The sequence below is a fragment of the Alligator sinensis genome, unplaced genomic scaffold, assembly GCF_000455745.1.
Source record: "Alligator sinensis unplaced genomic scaffold, ASM45574v1 scaffold8_1, whole genome shotgun sequence".
Classification (NCBI taxonomy): domain Eukaryota; kingdom Metazoa; phylum Chordata; order Crocodylia; family Alligatoridae; genus Alligator; species Alligator sinensis.
The window spans coordinates 750,671-767,285 of NW_005842568.1; the positions used below are offsets into that span (position 1 = coordinate 750,671).

General features: G+C 51.9%; 1 protein-coding gene across 10 annotated transcripts in view; it reads left to right on the forward strand.

The window, feature by feature from the left end:
- DTNB (dystrobrevin beta) overlaps positions 1–16,615 on the forward strand; it is a 299,067-nt gene that overhangs the window by 223,384 nt on the left and 59,068 nt on the right. For 8 of the 10 annotated variants that reach the window (XR_003096007.1, XM_025214126.1, XM_025214129.1 and 5 more), the window contains 3 exons: positions 1,473–1,586; positions 7,985–8,081; positions 14,275–14,295. Coding sequence is in view for 9 of the 10 variants with exons in the window: in XM_025214126.1 (XP_025069911.1) it covers positions 1,473–1,586; positions 7,985–8,081; positions 14,275–14,295 (232 nt within the window). In the remaining variant the exon portion in view is untranslated. The remainder of the gene's footprint in view (positions 1–1,472; positions 1,587–7,984; positions 8,082–14,274; positions 14,296–16,615) is intronic. The other 2 variants (XM_025214128.1, XM_025214131.1) reach the window with 1 other exon arrangement.

A 16,615-nucleotide genomic window follows, 5' to 3' on the forward strand; every position in this document is an offset into this window, starting at 1 on the left:
TGAGAGCAAAATGGATGTAGCTAGGGGCCCCCGAGCTTCAAAATGATGACCCAGACGACAGTCTGCCCTATGGTCTGTGCTCCCAGGAGGCCCTTGGCTGTGTCCTGCGTCCCGTGCTCCTGCAAGGTGCATAGAAATCACTGAAGAGGCTTGTTCTTTGAGCTCTGACAGCGTGCTCACCGCTGCACAGGCAGAAACGTGCTGTTCCCGCCCCATGGCGCTTGTGAGCTAGAATGCACGCTTGCAAAATAAACCGCTCGGACGACAGCAGAGCCGTCAAATCACGCCGAGGCCAGTGTGTGCAGGAATTGGGTCACTTCGAAAGGCTGCAGGGAGGGAATGTAATCTGAGAAAAGCAGATTTTTTTGCCTCATTGGAGGGACGTTCCAGGCCAAATAGGAGGCATGGCAGAAATCACAGCCCAGCAGCCGAGAGCAGATCGCTGTACGTGTCTGTCTCATTGTGGTGTCTTAGTCCCACTTGGGCTCTGTTCCTGTTCCCCGTCCTTACCCTCGTGCCCCTCAGGCAGCAGTGAGCTAAATGCTGCTCTTTGCAGAGTGCACTGCTGAATCGGTCCCAATCGCATAGCGCAGGTCCCCGCACGTGTGTCACCGCCGGTCCCCGCACGGCCAGGGCCGTGGGCTGCATCTGAGAGGGGCACAAGGAAAGCGGGTGAGCTGAACGGTGGGCTCAGCGCTCTTCTGAAGTCTCCCCCAGCGAGAGCAGCTCAGGATCTGGAAAATACAAGAGGAAGGGAGGGAGGAGGACTGGAGAGTCCAATCCTTCTTTCCAAACCAGAGGGGCTTCATTTACATTTTAATAAATGACTCCTTAGCAGTTAGTGATATGTTCCCTAACCTCCAGCAATACCGAGGGTGACAGCAGCTCAGAGCACACAGTGCGGTGGGGATGCTCCTTAATTGCCTTTCCTCTGTGAGACCTCCTGACAAGTTTATCTCCATTACCACGAGCGGCTGCAGCCAGGAGCTGTTATTTTTCACATTCCTGCTGACCTGCCAAGAAGACCTTGTGAGGGTGAGCATGAAATTAAACCAGTGTCATCCGCACGCTGCGCGCCAGCCAGGCCTGTTCACAACCCCTCCTGCCGCAGAAACAGGCTTTGCTGAAAGCCGAGCTCTGCCCCTCGGAAAGCTGAGCTGCTCACGTGGCCCAGCTTCAGGAAAGCTTTTGCAGGGATATTGCCAGCTGGTGCAGTAGCGGGGACACGGGTTAATCTTGTCCCCATCACCTTCTTGTTATCATACATTTCCTAACCGCACTGGGGCAATATTTGGGACTGTCGCACGTGTCTGTTGGATTTGAGTCTTCGCCATTCATACCTGGCACAGAGGTGTTTGCACTTACTACCGAGCGGGCGAGGAAGCACATTTGCAGCTTTGCTGTCGGGTGTTAAGGAGCAGTGCGCGTTCTCACCTCACTCCTCTTTTGTCCTCCCTCCCCTGTTTAAATAGAGAGATACTGCAGGAAATCCAGCGCCTCCGACTGGAGCACGAGCAAGCCTCGCAGCCCACCCCAGAGAAAGCGCAGCAAAACCCGACTCTGCTCGCAGAACTCAGGCTCCTACGGTAAAGGAAATAGCTAACCCTTGTTTGCATTTGATATCTCAGCTCTTCAGGCAGGGTGGCCTGTTCTCTGGCACAGGTGATCCTGTCTGGTCCTGAGAAGGGCGTGATATCACCAAATCTTTGCAGACTCCGAGGAGCCATTTTAAATGCTAATGCCCGTTGCACTTGCTCCCTCTTTCATAAGATGGATTTCAGAGCAAATAAAAAAGGTCACGCAAAGTGTGCTCCTTCTGTCTGCATAATTCAGGAAGTTGTTAGCAAAGGGGGCGGTAAAATTGGGACCAGCTGGTTATTACGTATGGGACATGGAAATGTCACTGGAGAGCGGTACCAGCGACTTGGTTAGTCACGGAGGTTTTGAAAGTGCCTGTCTGTGAACACTCAGCCACGCTTCCCGACTCGGGCAGCAGTCTGCAAAGCCCCTTTGCTCACGCCTGTGTTTTGAAGTGACAAGGGAAGAGCTGTCGGTATTCACAGAATAAAGCATGTCACCGTCTGCGTAATCACAAGACAGTTCTCTGGCAGTATTTTACTTCATCCTCTTTTCCTAGCTAATCTTTACAAAAACACCACCTGAAACCTAATGTGTGTCCTAACATTTCAGCTCTGGCAGCTGCAGCCTGTGGAGAGCCGCCCCGTGTTTCTCAAGAGAGGCCCCGTGGCCGTGCTCCCTGCTCCCGTCGAGGGCTGTCCCCGAGGCACAGTGCGGCACCACGGGATGGCACCGCTCTGCCCCCGGTCGAGTGCAGCAGGGTCCCAGCATCAAAGCCTCTCGACTTTTTGCATTTGCTTTTTGTGTCGAAGAGCCTGCGCTTCCGTGTCTGGCTCACCAGCCTTTCCTTTCTCTTGCTCAGCAGCCTCCCTCTAAAACAGCGGTGCACGAGCTGGGGGCTAGAGCCCAAAGGGGCTGGCTGTGCTCTCTAATAAGACACCTGTACTTGGAGGCACATTGAACTAACTGCATGATGATAAGGCTGGAGTGGACTGGGGAGAGCCAGGGCTGATGGACATCCCCACACCTCCCAAGGAAGCCTCTCCCCTGCAAATTGCTCCATATTTTCTAGGCTGGTCAGAAGCTCTCCTGAGCAATCTATATTTAATATCAAATCATCGCTGGTAAATTTGCAGATAACAAAGATTGGCAGAATGATGAGTAATGATGAAGACGAGGCAGTCGTGCAGGCCAACTTGACTTTATAAGCTGGTCCCGTACAAACACTATGTGTTTTCATACAGACAAATGGAAAAGCACACCTCTATAAATCAAATATGAATGTCTAAGAGATGCTGTACCTCATGCAGAGGACGTGGGCTTCACCCAGAGGTTCAGACTGGGCCGCCCTAGTAGTCTAAGCTGGCCTGCTGCAGAAGGCAGATGAGAGAGCGCCAGCCGCTGACACCTGGGGACGCCCGTGCCCGCCGCGGGAGGTGCAGCGTCCCTTAGACACTCGTATTTGATTTATAGACCCTCAGTCCGGGGCATCCATCGTGTGCCTTTGTAAGGGGTGATGTCATAGCTAATTAATTTCACTGTTAAAAGTGTGCCTGATTGCTAGGCTTAATCTGTCCTGGTCAGTTGGTTCATTTTCCAGCCACTGGATCTGTCAGTCCCTTAGGCAGGTACAAATCACTCTCAGTGACTGCCTGATGCTGGGGGCGCACGTGGCATCATAGGAAATTGGGGTTCGAAGGGACCCCGGGAGGTCACATCTGGTCCAACCCCTGCTCCAAGCAGGACCAGCCCCAGCTACATCATCCCAGCCAAGGCTTTGTCTACCCGGGTCTTCAAACCCTCCAAGGATGGAGATCCCACCACCTTTCTTGGCAGCCTGTTCCTGTGCTTCACCACCCTCCTCATGAGAGAGTTTTTCCTAATCTCCAACCTCAACTTCCCTTGCTGCAGCTGGAGCCCATTGCTCCTTGTCCTGTCATCTGCCCCCACTGGGAACAGCCCAGCTCCATCCTCTTTGCAGCCCCCCCGGCAGGGAGGTGAAGGCTGCTATTCAATCCCCCTCGGTCTCCTCTTCTGCAGACTCAATCAGCCCAGTTCCCTCAGCCTCTCCTCACCAGTCCTGTCCCCCAGCCCCACAACCATTTTCGCTGCCCTCCATTGGTCTCTCTCCAATGTGTGCACATCCTTTCTGTAGTGGGGGCCCACAGCTGGACACAGGACTCCAGATGTGGCCTCCCTAGTGCTGGACAGAGGGGAAGAATCACACCTAGGGGCCCCCAAGCTTGAAAACGCTGACCAAGTGGACAGTCTGTCCTATGTTCTGTGCTCCCAAGAGGTCCTTCCCTCCGTCTTCTGGCACCGCTCCTACCCATGCAGCCCGGGATGCCGGTAGCCTTCTCGGCACCACGGGCACACTGCCGGCTCCTGTTCAGCGTCTTGTCCCCTGTCCCCCCAGGTCTTTTCTGCAGAGCTGCTGCCCAGCCCATCGCCCCCAGCCTGCCCCGGGGCCGGGGATCCCTCCCTCCTCCGTGCGGGACTTTGCACTTGTCCTTGCTGAACTGCACGAGATGACTTTTGGTCCAATCCTCCAATAAGCCAAGGTCTCTCTGCATCCTGGCCCTACCCTCCAGTGTATCTACTCCTCCTCCCAGCTTGGTTCATCTGCAGACTTGCTGTGGGTGCATCCATCCCACCTTCCAGGTCATTAATGAAGACATTGAACAAAACCGGCCCCAGGACCAACCCCTGGGGCTCTCCACTTGATACCAGCTGCCAACTAGATCCTGGGTATTGCCCCACACAATCTAGCCATAAAACATTCCCTCATCTGTTTTTATTAAAATATCTCTGCATCTATTTATTCATGTTTTACTGGTTTTCATACTGTCAGGAAATCAGCTTTAAGTTCCTTATCTTTATGAGTTCACGACCTCATAGAGCTTGGCCTAAGTCCGTATCAGTGATGTGTTTTCCTTCTCCGTTATCTCCACTCCAGCAGCGATGCCAGTCATACGTTTCTTCCATTTCCACCTACGCGCCTTCCTTTTGGCGAGCGGCTCTGCAGTCTCATCAGCCAACTCCCTCAGCACCCTCGGGTGCATCCCATCCGGCCCCAGGGACTTGTATGTGTCCACCTTTTCTAAATAGTCCCTTACCTGTTCTTTCATCACTGTTGGCTGCTCATCTCCTCCCCAAACTGTGCTGCCCTGTGTTGCCCGTGAAGACTCGGGTGAAGACTTCAGCCTTTTCCTCCTCATCCGTCACTAGGTTGCCTCCCCCATTCAGTAAGAGACCCACACTTTCCCTGACTTTCCTCTCGTTGCTGGCACGCTTATAGAAACTCTTCTTGTTCCCCTTCACATCCCTCGCTAGCTGCAACTCCAGTTGCGCTTTGGCTTTCTTGACTTCATCCCTGAGCAATGCTCTTCTACTCCTCCCCAGTTGTTTATCCAAGTTTCCACTTCTTGCAGGCTTCCTTTCTGAAAGCTCGTGGCGATCAGGAGAGTTCCCTGAGCAAGTCCAGATGTGCTTTGCTGAAGTGCAGGGTCCTCACTCATCCTTCCTTTCCTCAGCGTCCTGAACTCTGTCATCTCATGGTTGCTGCTGCCCAAGTTGCCGTCCACTACTGCATCCCCCCCAATTCTTCTTGTTTGTGAGCAGCGGGTCAAGAAGAGCACGGCCCCTACTTGGCCGCTCCAGCACTTGCACCAGGACATTGTCCCCAACGCTCTCCAAAAATGTCCTGGGTTGCATGCGCACGGCTGTGTTGCCCTCCCAGCACATGTCGGGGGGATTGAAGTCCCCCATGAGAGCCAGGGCTGGTGATCGGGGAAACACCCGCTACCTGTTTGGAGAAACCTCATCCACCGCTTCGTCCCGGTCTGGCGGTCTATAGCAGACCCCACCACAGCACCACCCCTGTTGCTCTCCCCTCTCATCCTGCCCAAGAGACTTTCACCATGCCCACCTCCATGCAGATATTGCAGCTCTGAGCAGCCAACGCTTCATGGGGCCGGGAGCGGACAGCAAGAAAGAAGGGAGCGTAGCTTTGTGGTGCGGCGAGGAGGGGGCTTCTCGGGAAGGGGGTCCCAGGGTCCAGCCCCTGCCGTCCAACATCGCAGCAGGCAGTCTTTGGTAAAAACCAGAAGCGACTCTGGCAGCAAGGACCAGAGCCCAGGCTACAGCATTGCATTGCCTCCGGCTTTTGACCTCTTGGAGGAGGAATCCGCCAAGCCCACAGGATCCGGCTGTCCCCTGCATACAGAAATATCGCCTTCCTGTTCTTATCAGCATTCCCGCTTGTAAATCCAAGGATCACGTTAGTCCGCTCGCTCTGCACCGGGAGCTCCTCCTCACTCAGTTATTTCTTAACTCTTCTGCAAAGTCTCTGCCTTCTAGGATGCAGCTGCCAGTCCATCTGGCCTGCCTAGCTGCTTTCTAGACGTTACCGCCTGACATTCGACCGCATTAAAACACGTGTTGTTTCATTGCTTACCACCGGGCTTAGCCGGGCGAGCCCAGTGAATGGCAGATGTGGGAGTAGAAAATAAAGCTGTCGTTAGCGATCTTACACGCGAGCCTGCTTTCTCCCACAGAAGCAGTGGGTGATCAATAATCGTATCCGTGCCTCACGTGGCGGACGCACAGACCTGACGCATACAGGGCAACTTGAAGAAACCGTGGCACAAGAACGTGCTTTAAAGAAGCGATCGGACAGTAAACGACTGCTCAGTGTAGTCCTTCCCTGCAGGAATAACACCGTGTCCTCTGGTGTCTGCTGCAGTCTGGACTTGTTATCAAAACTCAGTCTTAACACGAGAGATGCAGGGCCGGCTGCGCAGGGCTGACCTGTCCACATCCATCTGCCAGGATCTTGTCATCTGCAAACTTCACCAGCTTTATAAATATTTTCTTGCTAACGAAGCTGAATAACACGAAGCCGAAACCAGGTGTCTGTGGGCACATAGTAGGAGCACACGCATTTGGTCGTGAATCTCCATTAACAATAACGTTTTGAGATCTGTCACCTGGTTTTTAACCTATTCGATATGCGCTGCGTCGCAGAATGTCAGCTCGTTTCCCAAGCAGTGTGTTAGCAAGTAATTATACGTACACAGATGAAAACCAAAGAGCTCAGGAAAGAAAGAGAAACCATCTCAGCCTCCAGTGTCAAATTAGGCTGGATTTTGTTACTGCATTTTGGGTGACCACCCAAGCGCAGCCAACTCTTTATCTTCCCTTATTTCTGTGATATGCCAGTTCACAATCATTGTCACGTACTCTGCGTATACGAAGATGCTGGCAGGGGCTGGCCGGGGTGCTCTGCGTTAGGCAGTCATCTCTCTTGGGAAATGCCATCCAGAGGTGCCCAGCCAGCCTCAGTGTTACACCGCCGATGGTCTGCCTCATTTCCAGGCCCTTGCTATCACGTTTTTCAGCTCCTACAATGATTTGCTTAGTAAGATCCTTGTTCCATTTTATCAGAGGGTACAGATGCAAGAGGAAAATTGATAGATTCAGGGCAAAGTCAGCCTGCGGTATAATTTATCTTGTCTCTAACCTTGGACTGGAAATCATCAGATAGAGGCAAGCCACCACACATGTATAAAACACAGCTCTTTCTGCCATGGACATTGGTTAATTAGTTATTTGATCGCTAACTTTGCTCATTATTATAGAGCCATGTCTGCTCAAAGAAAAAAGCTAAATGCATCTTTTTATCATACCAGATATTGAGCCTAATAGCATTTGATGCTGGTTAATCCTAGACGTGTCCTTATAGTAAGAAACGTCTGAATTCTTTCTGAAAATGTAAATGCAAACCACAAGGCTGATTTGTCTCTCAGATCTCTTCAAAACTAGCGTTCGTTGTCGGGAGCGCTCGCCCCGTAATGATTCGATACCCCAAAAAGAGACCGTTGTCCGAATGAACGTGAGCTCTGTTTGCGCAGATGTTTCGGGGGTCACGCGTCTGACGATCGGGTCGACGCAGCTCTGCGGATTCGGAGCTCAAGCTGCTGACATCCCGTTGCCTCTTTCTTCCAGCAGTCTGCAGGCTTTCCCCCTTTTTTGATAATTCGTTCTTACTTGTCTGAAAGATCTGCTGGCTGCCCGTGTCTAACGGCATCATTAGAAAGATGCTGCCTTTCTTTTTAAAATGCGGTGGTAAAAAAAAAAATAGGCTCCCCACTACCATAGTCCTGACTGTAGGTCCTTGGATTTTATAATGAGAAGCCTGGCTGTTGTGTCTCATGATATAATAGGCTGGATTATGGTCTCCGTGTTATTTTTCCCTTTAATTTGTTAACTGGAAGGCGGTAGTATCAAGTAAAGTGAAATATAACAACACGGTTTATGGCAGGCAGTCGACAGCGTGGATTTCCTGAAGTGCCTTTGAAACGCCCGGCATTTCTCTTCTGACACTTTCTTCCATTAATTGAAACAGGCAGAGGAAGGACGAACTGGAGCAGAGGATGTCGGCGCTTCAAGAAAGCAGGAGGGAGCTGATGGTGCAGCTTGAAGGGCTAATGAAACTACTCAAAGTAAGCAATTTTGTGGCAGAAAGGCAGCGCATCCTTCCTGTCCGTGCGCCCGAGCTTTGTCCCTGTTGTATTCGACGGCTCCCGCAGCGCTGGCTTCGTCATTAGAGAGAGCCTGTAAACCATGGGACGAGCGTGCAAAGCGGAGTCTGTACCGGGAAGGGTGGCTACTCCGCTCGCTGCTTCCCATGTTGAAGCTCTTGCCTGCCCGCTGGCTTGGGAGAGCTAACAGGAGGAATGGTAGATTTGCTCGTGGCTTACCCAGATGTACAGTCCGCGACCTGGGTAATGATGACACTTGTCCAGGCCAAATCTGAAACTGGAAGCTGCGGATGCTGCATTATAGAGAGCACCGGTGTGGCAGGGGAGCTGCACGGGAAGTTGCACGCTCCTTCCCCAGGCCCTGCACTGGCTCCCGAGCTCTAGCGGTCTTCGTTTTCTGGGTCTTGCCTGCCTAGCGAGGGTCCGCTGTTCTCCCCCCATGCCCCCGTCACAGCTGAGTCCAGCACTGGACATTGAAGTCCTCCTCACTGGAAGTGTGAACATTATTATTTTGTGTCTGGATCAGGACCAGCCTAGTGGAAAACATAGCCCATGCTCCTGAGCTGGGGAGAGGTAACACGAGGTCATCTAGATTAGCTATAGATGCAGCTTGCTGGCTCCTGAGCATTTAGGGCTTGTCTGCATCTGGAAGGAATTTCGTTTTAGTCGCAGTGATTCCTCTGCGCAGCGGCAATGCCAGGACAGCTCTGCAGACAGATACGAATGCTCCGGAAAACACGCATCTTTCCTGGGAGCCGTTCGGCAGCACGTGCAGTGAGCTAACCTCCCCACGGTGACAAGCCCTCGTTGGGATGAATCATTTCTGGGGCACAGATTATCTTTGACACGTGTGTGTACAGTGCCTAGCACAGTGCCTGTAGTTGTTAACACAATGCAAATCATACCTGTACGTTTTCTCCGTGACGGGCGATTTCACACACCGCAGCGCGCAGGTGCTCAGCTTGACTCCTAGCACATGTTATGTTGAGCAGAGTCGAAGACGTGCCACTGCTGTGGGCGTCAGCCAGACCCCTGGCTGCCCTGCACCTCTGGAAAGCAAAGCATGAGATCTCTGAATTGGGCGCCCAAAACAGAAGTGAACGTTTTTGGCCGTGGGTTTTTATTCATTAGATGTAAACAAAATAAATTAGCAGCAAGTGCCGCTGCACGGCTCCCAGGAACTTGGAAGGGGAGTGGCAGCGTGCTCTGAGCGCGGGACCTTGCATCCATATTGGTCTCGAAGAGCATGCATACACCCCACCTTATTTTGGGGGGTTTAGCCTAGGGGCTGATTATGGGGATGTTATGCAGATTAGTGGTAGGTAGGAGTTTTCTAGTGCTGACTCTCATCAAGAAAGGTCTACGTTTTATTTAATTTTGGTATTTAGGGACTCCTGTTAATCCACTCATCTTCACTCTACGCTTTGAAAATGTCCATTATAATTTATTTATAGGAAAATATAAATTAAAAATTGACAAGTAGAATTCCCTTTTTTCATACAGTGCTTGATTTTTTGCATTTCTAATTGGCCAACTATTTGAAGTTCATTTTTTATACATGCGCGGTAACCTTTTCAAAACAGGCTTAAAATTTAAATCTCCATTAACATAGTAACAGGCCTGTACGCTGAGTTCATCCTTCGAACGTTTATCTTCAGAGCACTTTATATACCCTCACTAATTAATTCTCCCCATAACTCCAACTGTAAACGTTGGATGAGCCCAGTAACTCCGTCAGCGGCAGCAGCAATCCCTCCATTTGAGGCTCGTCTCGACCGCAGCTCATTGATGAGTTGAGAGTCCAATCCTTGGGCCATAGACGTGTCTGCAGAAGTTGCAGGTCTTTGCCCAGGGGAGAGTAGTCTGCAAGGTGGGATTCCTCTCCTTTTCCTTCCTCTGCTCTCTCATGTCTCGAGGGCAAGATGCTTTACCTCGCAGTGGGCTGCCGCGCGGTTGAGGTTGCAGCATCGTGGGGGTCGGCTGGCAGCCAACTCCTCCCAGCTCTTGAGGTTGGCATCCGTCTGCTAGAGTTTCCTTGGACCGCGGCAGGATCTCAAGTCACAGCTAAGCTGGGAGAGGAGCACTTGTTTTGGGAGTCGAGACCCACAACGTCCAGTCTGGGGAAGTTGGTGCTCGAGGATCGCTGGCTTGGTGCCGGTAACGCCGGGTTCAGGAAGGATGCTGGCGTTTGTGCAGCGATCTTCCCACTGGATGCAGAGGGTTTTACAGGAGCGCCGTTGGCAATCTCGCTCCAGGCTCTCACGAGCAACCTCCATTGGACTAAAGAGTCCTCCAGCAAGTCGTCCAGTCTTGGCTTGAAGACATCCAGCAGCGGAGAATCAGCCACCTTCCTTGGGGAGTTTGTAGCACTGGTTTCTTCCCCTCACTGTTAGGACTTTGTGCCTGGCTTTAATTTCCAGCAAGTGGCTTTTGTTATGCCTCTCCTCGCTGTATTGCAGAGAATTCAGGGCTCAGTTTTCCTCTCTGTGGAGGCACTTATACGCTGTAATCAAGCTTTCTCTCGGTCTTTAGTAAATTAAACAGATGGAGCTCCCTAAGCTTCCCACAGTGACGTATTCTGTTCACCCTTGAATCACCCTGGGACTCGTTTCTTCATCCTTTTCAATTTTTCAACACCCATTTTAAAATGCTGCGACTAGGATGATATGCAGCATTCTGGTTATCAGCGGGTGCGTCTACACGAGACGCGGAAAGCGCAGTAGACTAAGCCTGCTGTGCATTAGCAAGTCACAGCGAAGCCAAGTACTGTGCATTCAGTTGGTACCTGTTATTACTGGTACGAAATTTAATGCACAGTAATTGCAGTGCAATAATGCACGTGCAGACGTGCCCAGTCTTACCAGTGCCCTGCTCAGAGGCTTCCTATTTATACATCTCGTACTCATTACCTTCCTATTTATACATCTCCCCACTGATGACTGCTTTGCAAGATCTGTTCATTATCCAATTCTTAATCCATTTTAGGATGGACTGCCAACTCAGTTATGCGCTGTTCTCTGTTTGTACGTGTGCTTTTTCTTCTTTATATATTGCACTTTACATTAGTCTTTGTTGAATTTCATTTTGTTTTCTCTAGCCCAGTTCTCCAATGAATCGAGAGTCCTTTGAATATTAATCCTCTCCTTCAAAGCTTTTGCAGCCCCTCCCATCTGCAGATTGGATCAGTGTGCGGTGACAGAGTAATTAAGGCATCTCATTCTGGCTCCAACGGGGCAAGTTCATGCTTTGCTCTGGATTCAGACCAAAGGCAAGCCCCAGGTGACTCAGCTGTAAATGGGTTGGTTCCTAATCATTTGGACTGGGATGTCCACAGGGACCAGACCTGATTGCCTTCTGGACGCTGGCTACAGGCGCCAACTAAGCTTTCTCTGAGGACAGTAACCTTGAGAGGACTTTTTATCTTTAATTTTCTTCTTCTGTATCCAAGCCCTTAATGAAAATGTTAACAGTGAACCCAAAACCAGCTCCTCTGGGGACCCCACTTAAGGCCTCTGACCTGTCTGGCATCCATCTATTAATGGTCACTTGTTGCTTGCGGTAATTCAACCAATTATGCAGCCGCATAACGGCAATTCTACCTAAACCACAGTTCTCCCGTTTACTTATGAGAATGGCACAAGGGACCGTGTCAAAAACCTGAGTCCAGGCGTAGCATGGACACTGTATTGACTTTACCCACCAAATGCACTTCCCTGTTGCAAAAGAAATCAAGTGGTTTGGCCTGATTTGTGCTTGGCAAATCTCCGCTGGCTGCGAGCAATCACCGCTTCCTCCTCCAGATGATACCAAGTGAACATTTTATCCTTTTCTCCAGTCACTTAGCAAGTATTGAAGTCACAGGTCCTGAGTGTGACCGTAAACCGCATCCGACTGGCGGGCCTGGTGGCAGCGTGGCGGGGTAGCTCCGATAAAATACCAGTGTTGCACCCTCCAGAGAAAGGCTAGTCTAGGGCTCCTCAAGACCTAGCCCCCACTGCCCTGGGGGTGCTCCTTGGTTGGAGAAAGGCCAAAGGATGGAAATGCGCCCTTGCTGGGGTGCTCGGCAGTCAGCAGCGGTTCTGACCTGTTGCTCTCTGGCAGAGGTGCTCAACGTCTGGACTCGGTCTTGGTGGGAGACGGTAGGTCCTGGGAGCTTCTGCTCCTCCATACCCTTGTCTAAAGTCGTGGTGTGATGGTCGCACAACTTGGCACAAGCGGATTCATCAGGCACCCGACTAGACCTCGGGCGTACACCGTGATCCAGCGCATCGATGCTTGCCTACTACTATCGAAGTCGGGCTGACGTGTCTGTATTTCCCCAGATCCTCCTTTTCCCTCTTTTCACAACCGGGCGCTGTCAGCCCTTCTCCAGATCGTTGTTCTGCCTTGATGCTACACGGAGATGATAGTTGTGCCTTCCAGCCTTGAACCTCTTCTTCCAGGGCAGCCACCGGCTTGCACTTAGCCAAGACAAAGCTGCACGTGTCCGCCAGGAAGCAGATAAAAGAGATGCATCCTGCGCAGCTCACAACACCTGCTCCATCACTGCCCGCGCTTTCTTGGACCACACAAGAAAACCTCCTTAGACACTTCAGCAACAGCTCCTGCCTCGTGCTAACTTCAGAGTGGCATGGCTAGCTACCTCGCTCCCCCACCCCTCTTGGATGGGAAGGGAAACCGAAAACCTCCCGGCTCCCAGGTGAACTCCCAGGCAAACTTGTTTGGTTTGCTTCTCCTCTGTTCACAAATTGGCTGCCTTTTATAAGAGTGTGAGCATAAGCTGTTGCCCCGAACAAAGCCCACCTGGCTTGCGCTCCAGTCAGCCACAGGACGCTCCTCCAGATCAAAGCACCGGTGCAGACAGACCCCCCCGGGCTGCGGGAGCGTCCCCCCCACCGCGCGCAGCACCCCCACTTCCCTCGCCGCCTCGCCTCGCCTGCCTCGCCTTGCCGCAGCTCCAAGCAACCCGGCTCTCCTCCTTCTCAGATCATTTCTGCTCCCCAAATACAGAACAAAGCTGCCCGTTGAACCCCTCTGCCCTTCCTCGCCTGCGAAGGGTCACGGACCTTTGCTGCGCTGTCTTGTGGTCCTGTTACACTTTTAATAAAATCCCTTCTTCTTGTCCTTTTTCCTGCCAGCCATTCATTTCTCCCCTTCTGTTTTGAACTTCCCCTATCAGTTTGCTATCCTTTGCAACTTCTAATTTATATTTTATATTAATCACTATTTCCCCTTTTGCATTTTGCATGCATCTCTGTTTTATCGTAGTGCTGCCTGCACTTCAGCACTGAACTAGAGTGAGCTTTTAGCCAAATTTGTGTTCTTTCTTGATTCTGGTAGCAGGGCTTTTTCGCCGTCAGAGAAACTCTTTTTAAAAACTTCTACTTTTCATTCTCACTTTTTTCCGTCTCCATTTTCCTTTCAGTTGGTTTTGCTCTGGATTTGCTTCTGGTTTGGGGGACTTTTGCAAGCACCTCTTAATGACCACGGTGTGTTGCTGGGCGGGACTGCCCTTCGTTTGCTCATGTTGAATATATTTCAGTCACAGACACCGGCCCTTGAAACCACCAGCTTCCAGGCCTGGGATTAATTCCTATTTGTACGTCAACATACAGCTACCCCATGTTGGGTGCAGTCCCTTTTTTGGTAGAAAATTCTGTCGTTTTTGGAAACCTAACAATGGTTTACAGTAGGGGTGCTCCACCCCCGGCCCGCAGAGCTGTCTCATCGGGCCCACGGGTCCCGGGGGCACGGGGCCTGATCCAGGCCTGGGAGCCGGGCCAAGCCAGCACGCTGGGCCGAGTCGAGCCCCACCTGGCTAAATGATTGCGGGTCTCCAAGGGGGGTGCAGGAAAGCAGGGTCCTCTGACCTCAACATGGGAGCCAGTGCGAGCTAAGGGAAGGGCAGGTTTGCCGCGAGACCCGCTCAGTCTCGCCCTTCGTGAGCATGGCCGCGGCAAACCGCATCTCCGCTTCCCCCCAGCTGCTGTTTCCAAGTCCCCCGTTTCCTTTTGTGTCTTCAGATGTTTCTGCAATTTGCCACGAGCCCGTTGTGTCATTTGAGCTGTGGTGTGTGCGTGTTTATATTTCCTTTAATGTGACGATTAACCTCTCCTGTTTCTCTCTTCACCTTTTCTCTTGCCGACATTTGTAGGAAGAAGAGCAAAAGCAGGCAGTAAGTTGACTTGAATGTGTGGTCGATTTTTTTTTTTTTGTTTCTGCATGAAAGCACAGTGTTTTTTGTCCTGTTGGGTTGGGTTGTATGCAAATACACCGTGCAGTAGGGTTTGGTTCTGTTCGCTGCTAGTGCAAGATGTCTTTCTCTCTTAAAAAATTCCCAGCCAGATTCATTGGTTCCCAGTTGAGCATGTTCCTGTCTTCTGCCAGCTTATTTTCCTCCTCTCTCCAATTAAGTAGCTTATTGCCATGCGTCCATGACCAGTGAGCGTGTGTCTTTGGGGGGTTTATTTTTTTTGGTGTTTTTTTTTAGAAATGTGCATGATCACCCCGACGGAAACGCAGATTCTCAGCTTGCTTTACTCCTGATTCGGGGGCAGTTTCTCTGGAGTCTTTCCACACGCTGGGACCAGCTTTCTTGTCTTTTCGGGTAACCTTTCCTTCGCCTGTTTGCCACGCACAAGTCCATGCATGAACACTAATTAGCAGTGCAATACTCGAGGCATGGCTTCGTCATGTAGCCCCGATGCGGTCTCACCGGACTCCTGTTTTGTGCTCTGTGCACGCTAAGGAGAGACACGGGTGCATCTGCTGTGGTATTGATTTCCATTTCCATTACCCCCCGTTAAAATGTCCATCCAGTGTTACCTCTGCAATCCACTCCAGAGGGAGCCCTCTGACTTCCTAAGGAGCAGCCGTGTGCACCGTCTCGTTTTTCCGGCGGATCGGATTGGATCGGATCGGATCGGGTCGTCAGCGCCTCCCTGTACATTCTTGTGCGTGCACGGGGGGGGAGGGTTAACCCTTTGTTTGCACGGGGGGGTTGTGCATTATGTGCCGCCTTCCTTGCCGCCATTAAAATGCTCGTCGTTTATTTTTCGTAAGGAGATGTACTTTTGGGCCCCTTCCCCCCCCTGCAGCTGCCGGCATCGGCTCCTGGGGGGCCCCCTCATTAAAATTCTGCCATTAAATTGATAGGAAGGTTGCGGCGAATTCCCTCTTTCTGCTGGAGTTCGCTCCCTCTTTGGATGCTACTAAATCACCATTGTCAGAGAAGACTTTTCCCCAGGGCTCATAAACATGCCTCTGAGGAACAAATTGTTTGCCTTAGGAACGGACCAGATCGCACCAAATGGCAGGTATTTGCAAAGGCTTTCCTGGAGGAAGATGACCCCCAAGGCACCCATACAAGGTCTTTGCTCTCCTCCCCCTTCAGACTGAGCAAGCTGAGCGCTGCGGCTATACATCATTATCTCGCTGTGGCTAATTGTCAGGAATAAACACGCTCAGGGAAGTGCAGCATCATGCTAATTTGTTTTCCTGCTGCTGCTGCTGCTGCTGCTTTCATCCTGGGGACGGGGTTTGGTTTAAGCACGAAAACAAATGAAGAGCTTCCCCGGTTGCCGTTCCCTCCAGCCCTCACTACATGTGCCTTGGGACACGATGTTTGTTAGAGGCTGTGGGAGGACATATTTGGAGGAGTTCTTGCTAAAACATTGGCAGCACATGACTGCACGGCACAGGCCTGCTGCCTTGGAAAAGGGCTTCTGAGGCGAAGCGGATGTGGAGCAGGGGTAACCAGACGCAGACCAGGCAGAGACCACAGTGTTATTACGTAGGAAATAATCTGTGCGCTGTGCCTGGTTCGCATGCGCTGGAGGGGATGGCAGCTGCCTCGCCTTGGACGCAGCAGTGCAGCCTGAAGACACTGCGGGCCCCGGTCTGCGATGCTTTCCGTGGCGAGGACCCGGCGTTTGGGCTGGATGCTGACCGCTGCAGTGGTGATGGTGCCTCTGCACCGAGAAGGGCAGATCTGGTTCGTGTCTGAGAGCTCGCTGGGCCCTGGATTGGCCTCTCCAGCTTGCTTCAATGCTTCTGCCTTCAGCCATTCATTCCAGTACATATAAATAGTCGCATAAGCACGGGGGCTGGAAGATAGAGGGAAGGAGATGCAGCCGACAGACTCTAGTCAGCACCAGAAAATCAATTTACTGCGCTTTTCAGCCCCAGAGACCCTCTGCTCGGCGTGGTGGCTCTGCAGCCACCTTGTCTTTCCGCGGGGGGTGCACGGACCCCTGACAGCCCGGCGAGGGTTAAGGGCTGCTCTGGACTCGGTGGTCCCCAGCAACTATGCGAACGGTTTTGACTTCCCACCTGTCTGGGAACCCAGCATCGGCTTGTCCCAAGTCCAGAACTTGGGTGGCGAACGGGGAAAGCGATCCGAGCCACGCAGAAGGGGGGGTCCCAGAGGTCGGGAGTCACCAGCCCCGCAAGGCTTGGCAGGGGATTGCCTGCGCTCCGGCCGGCGGGAATGGGGG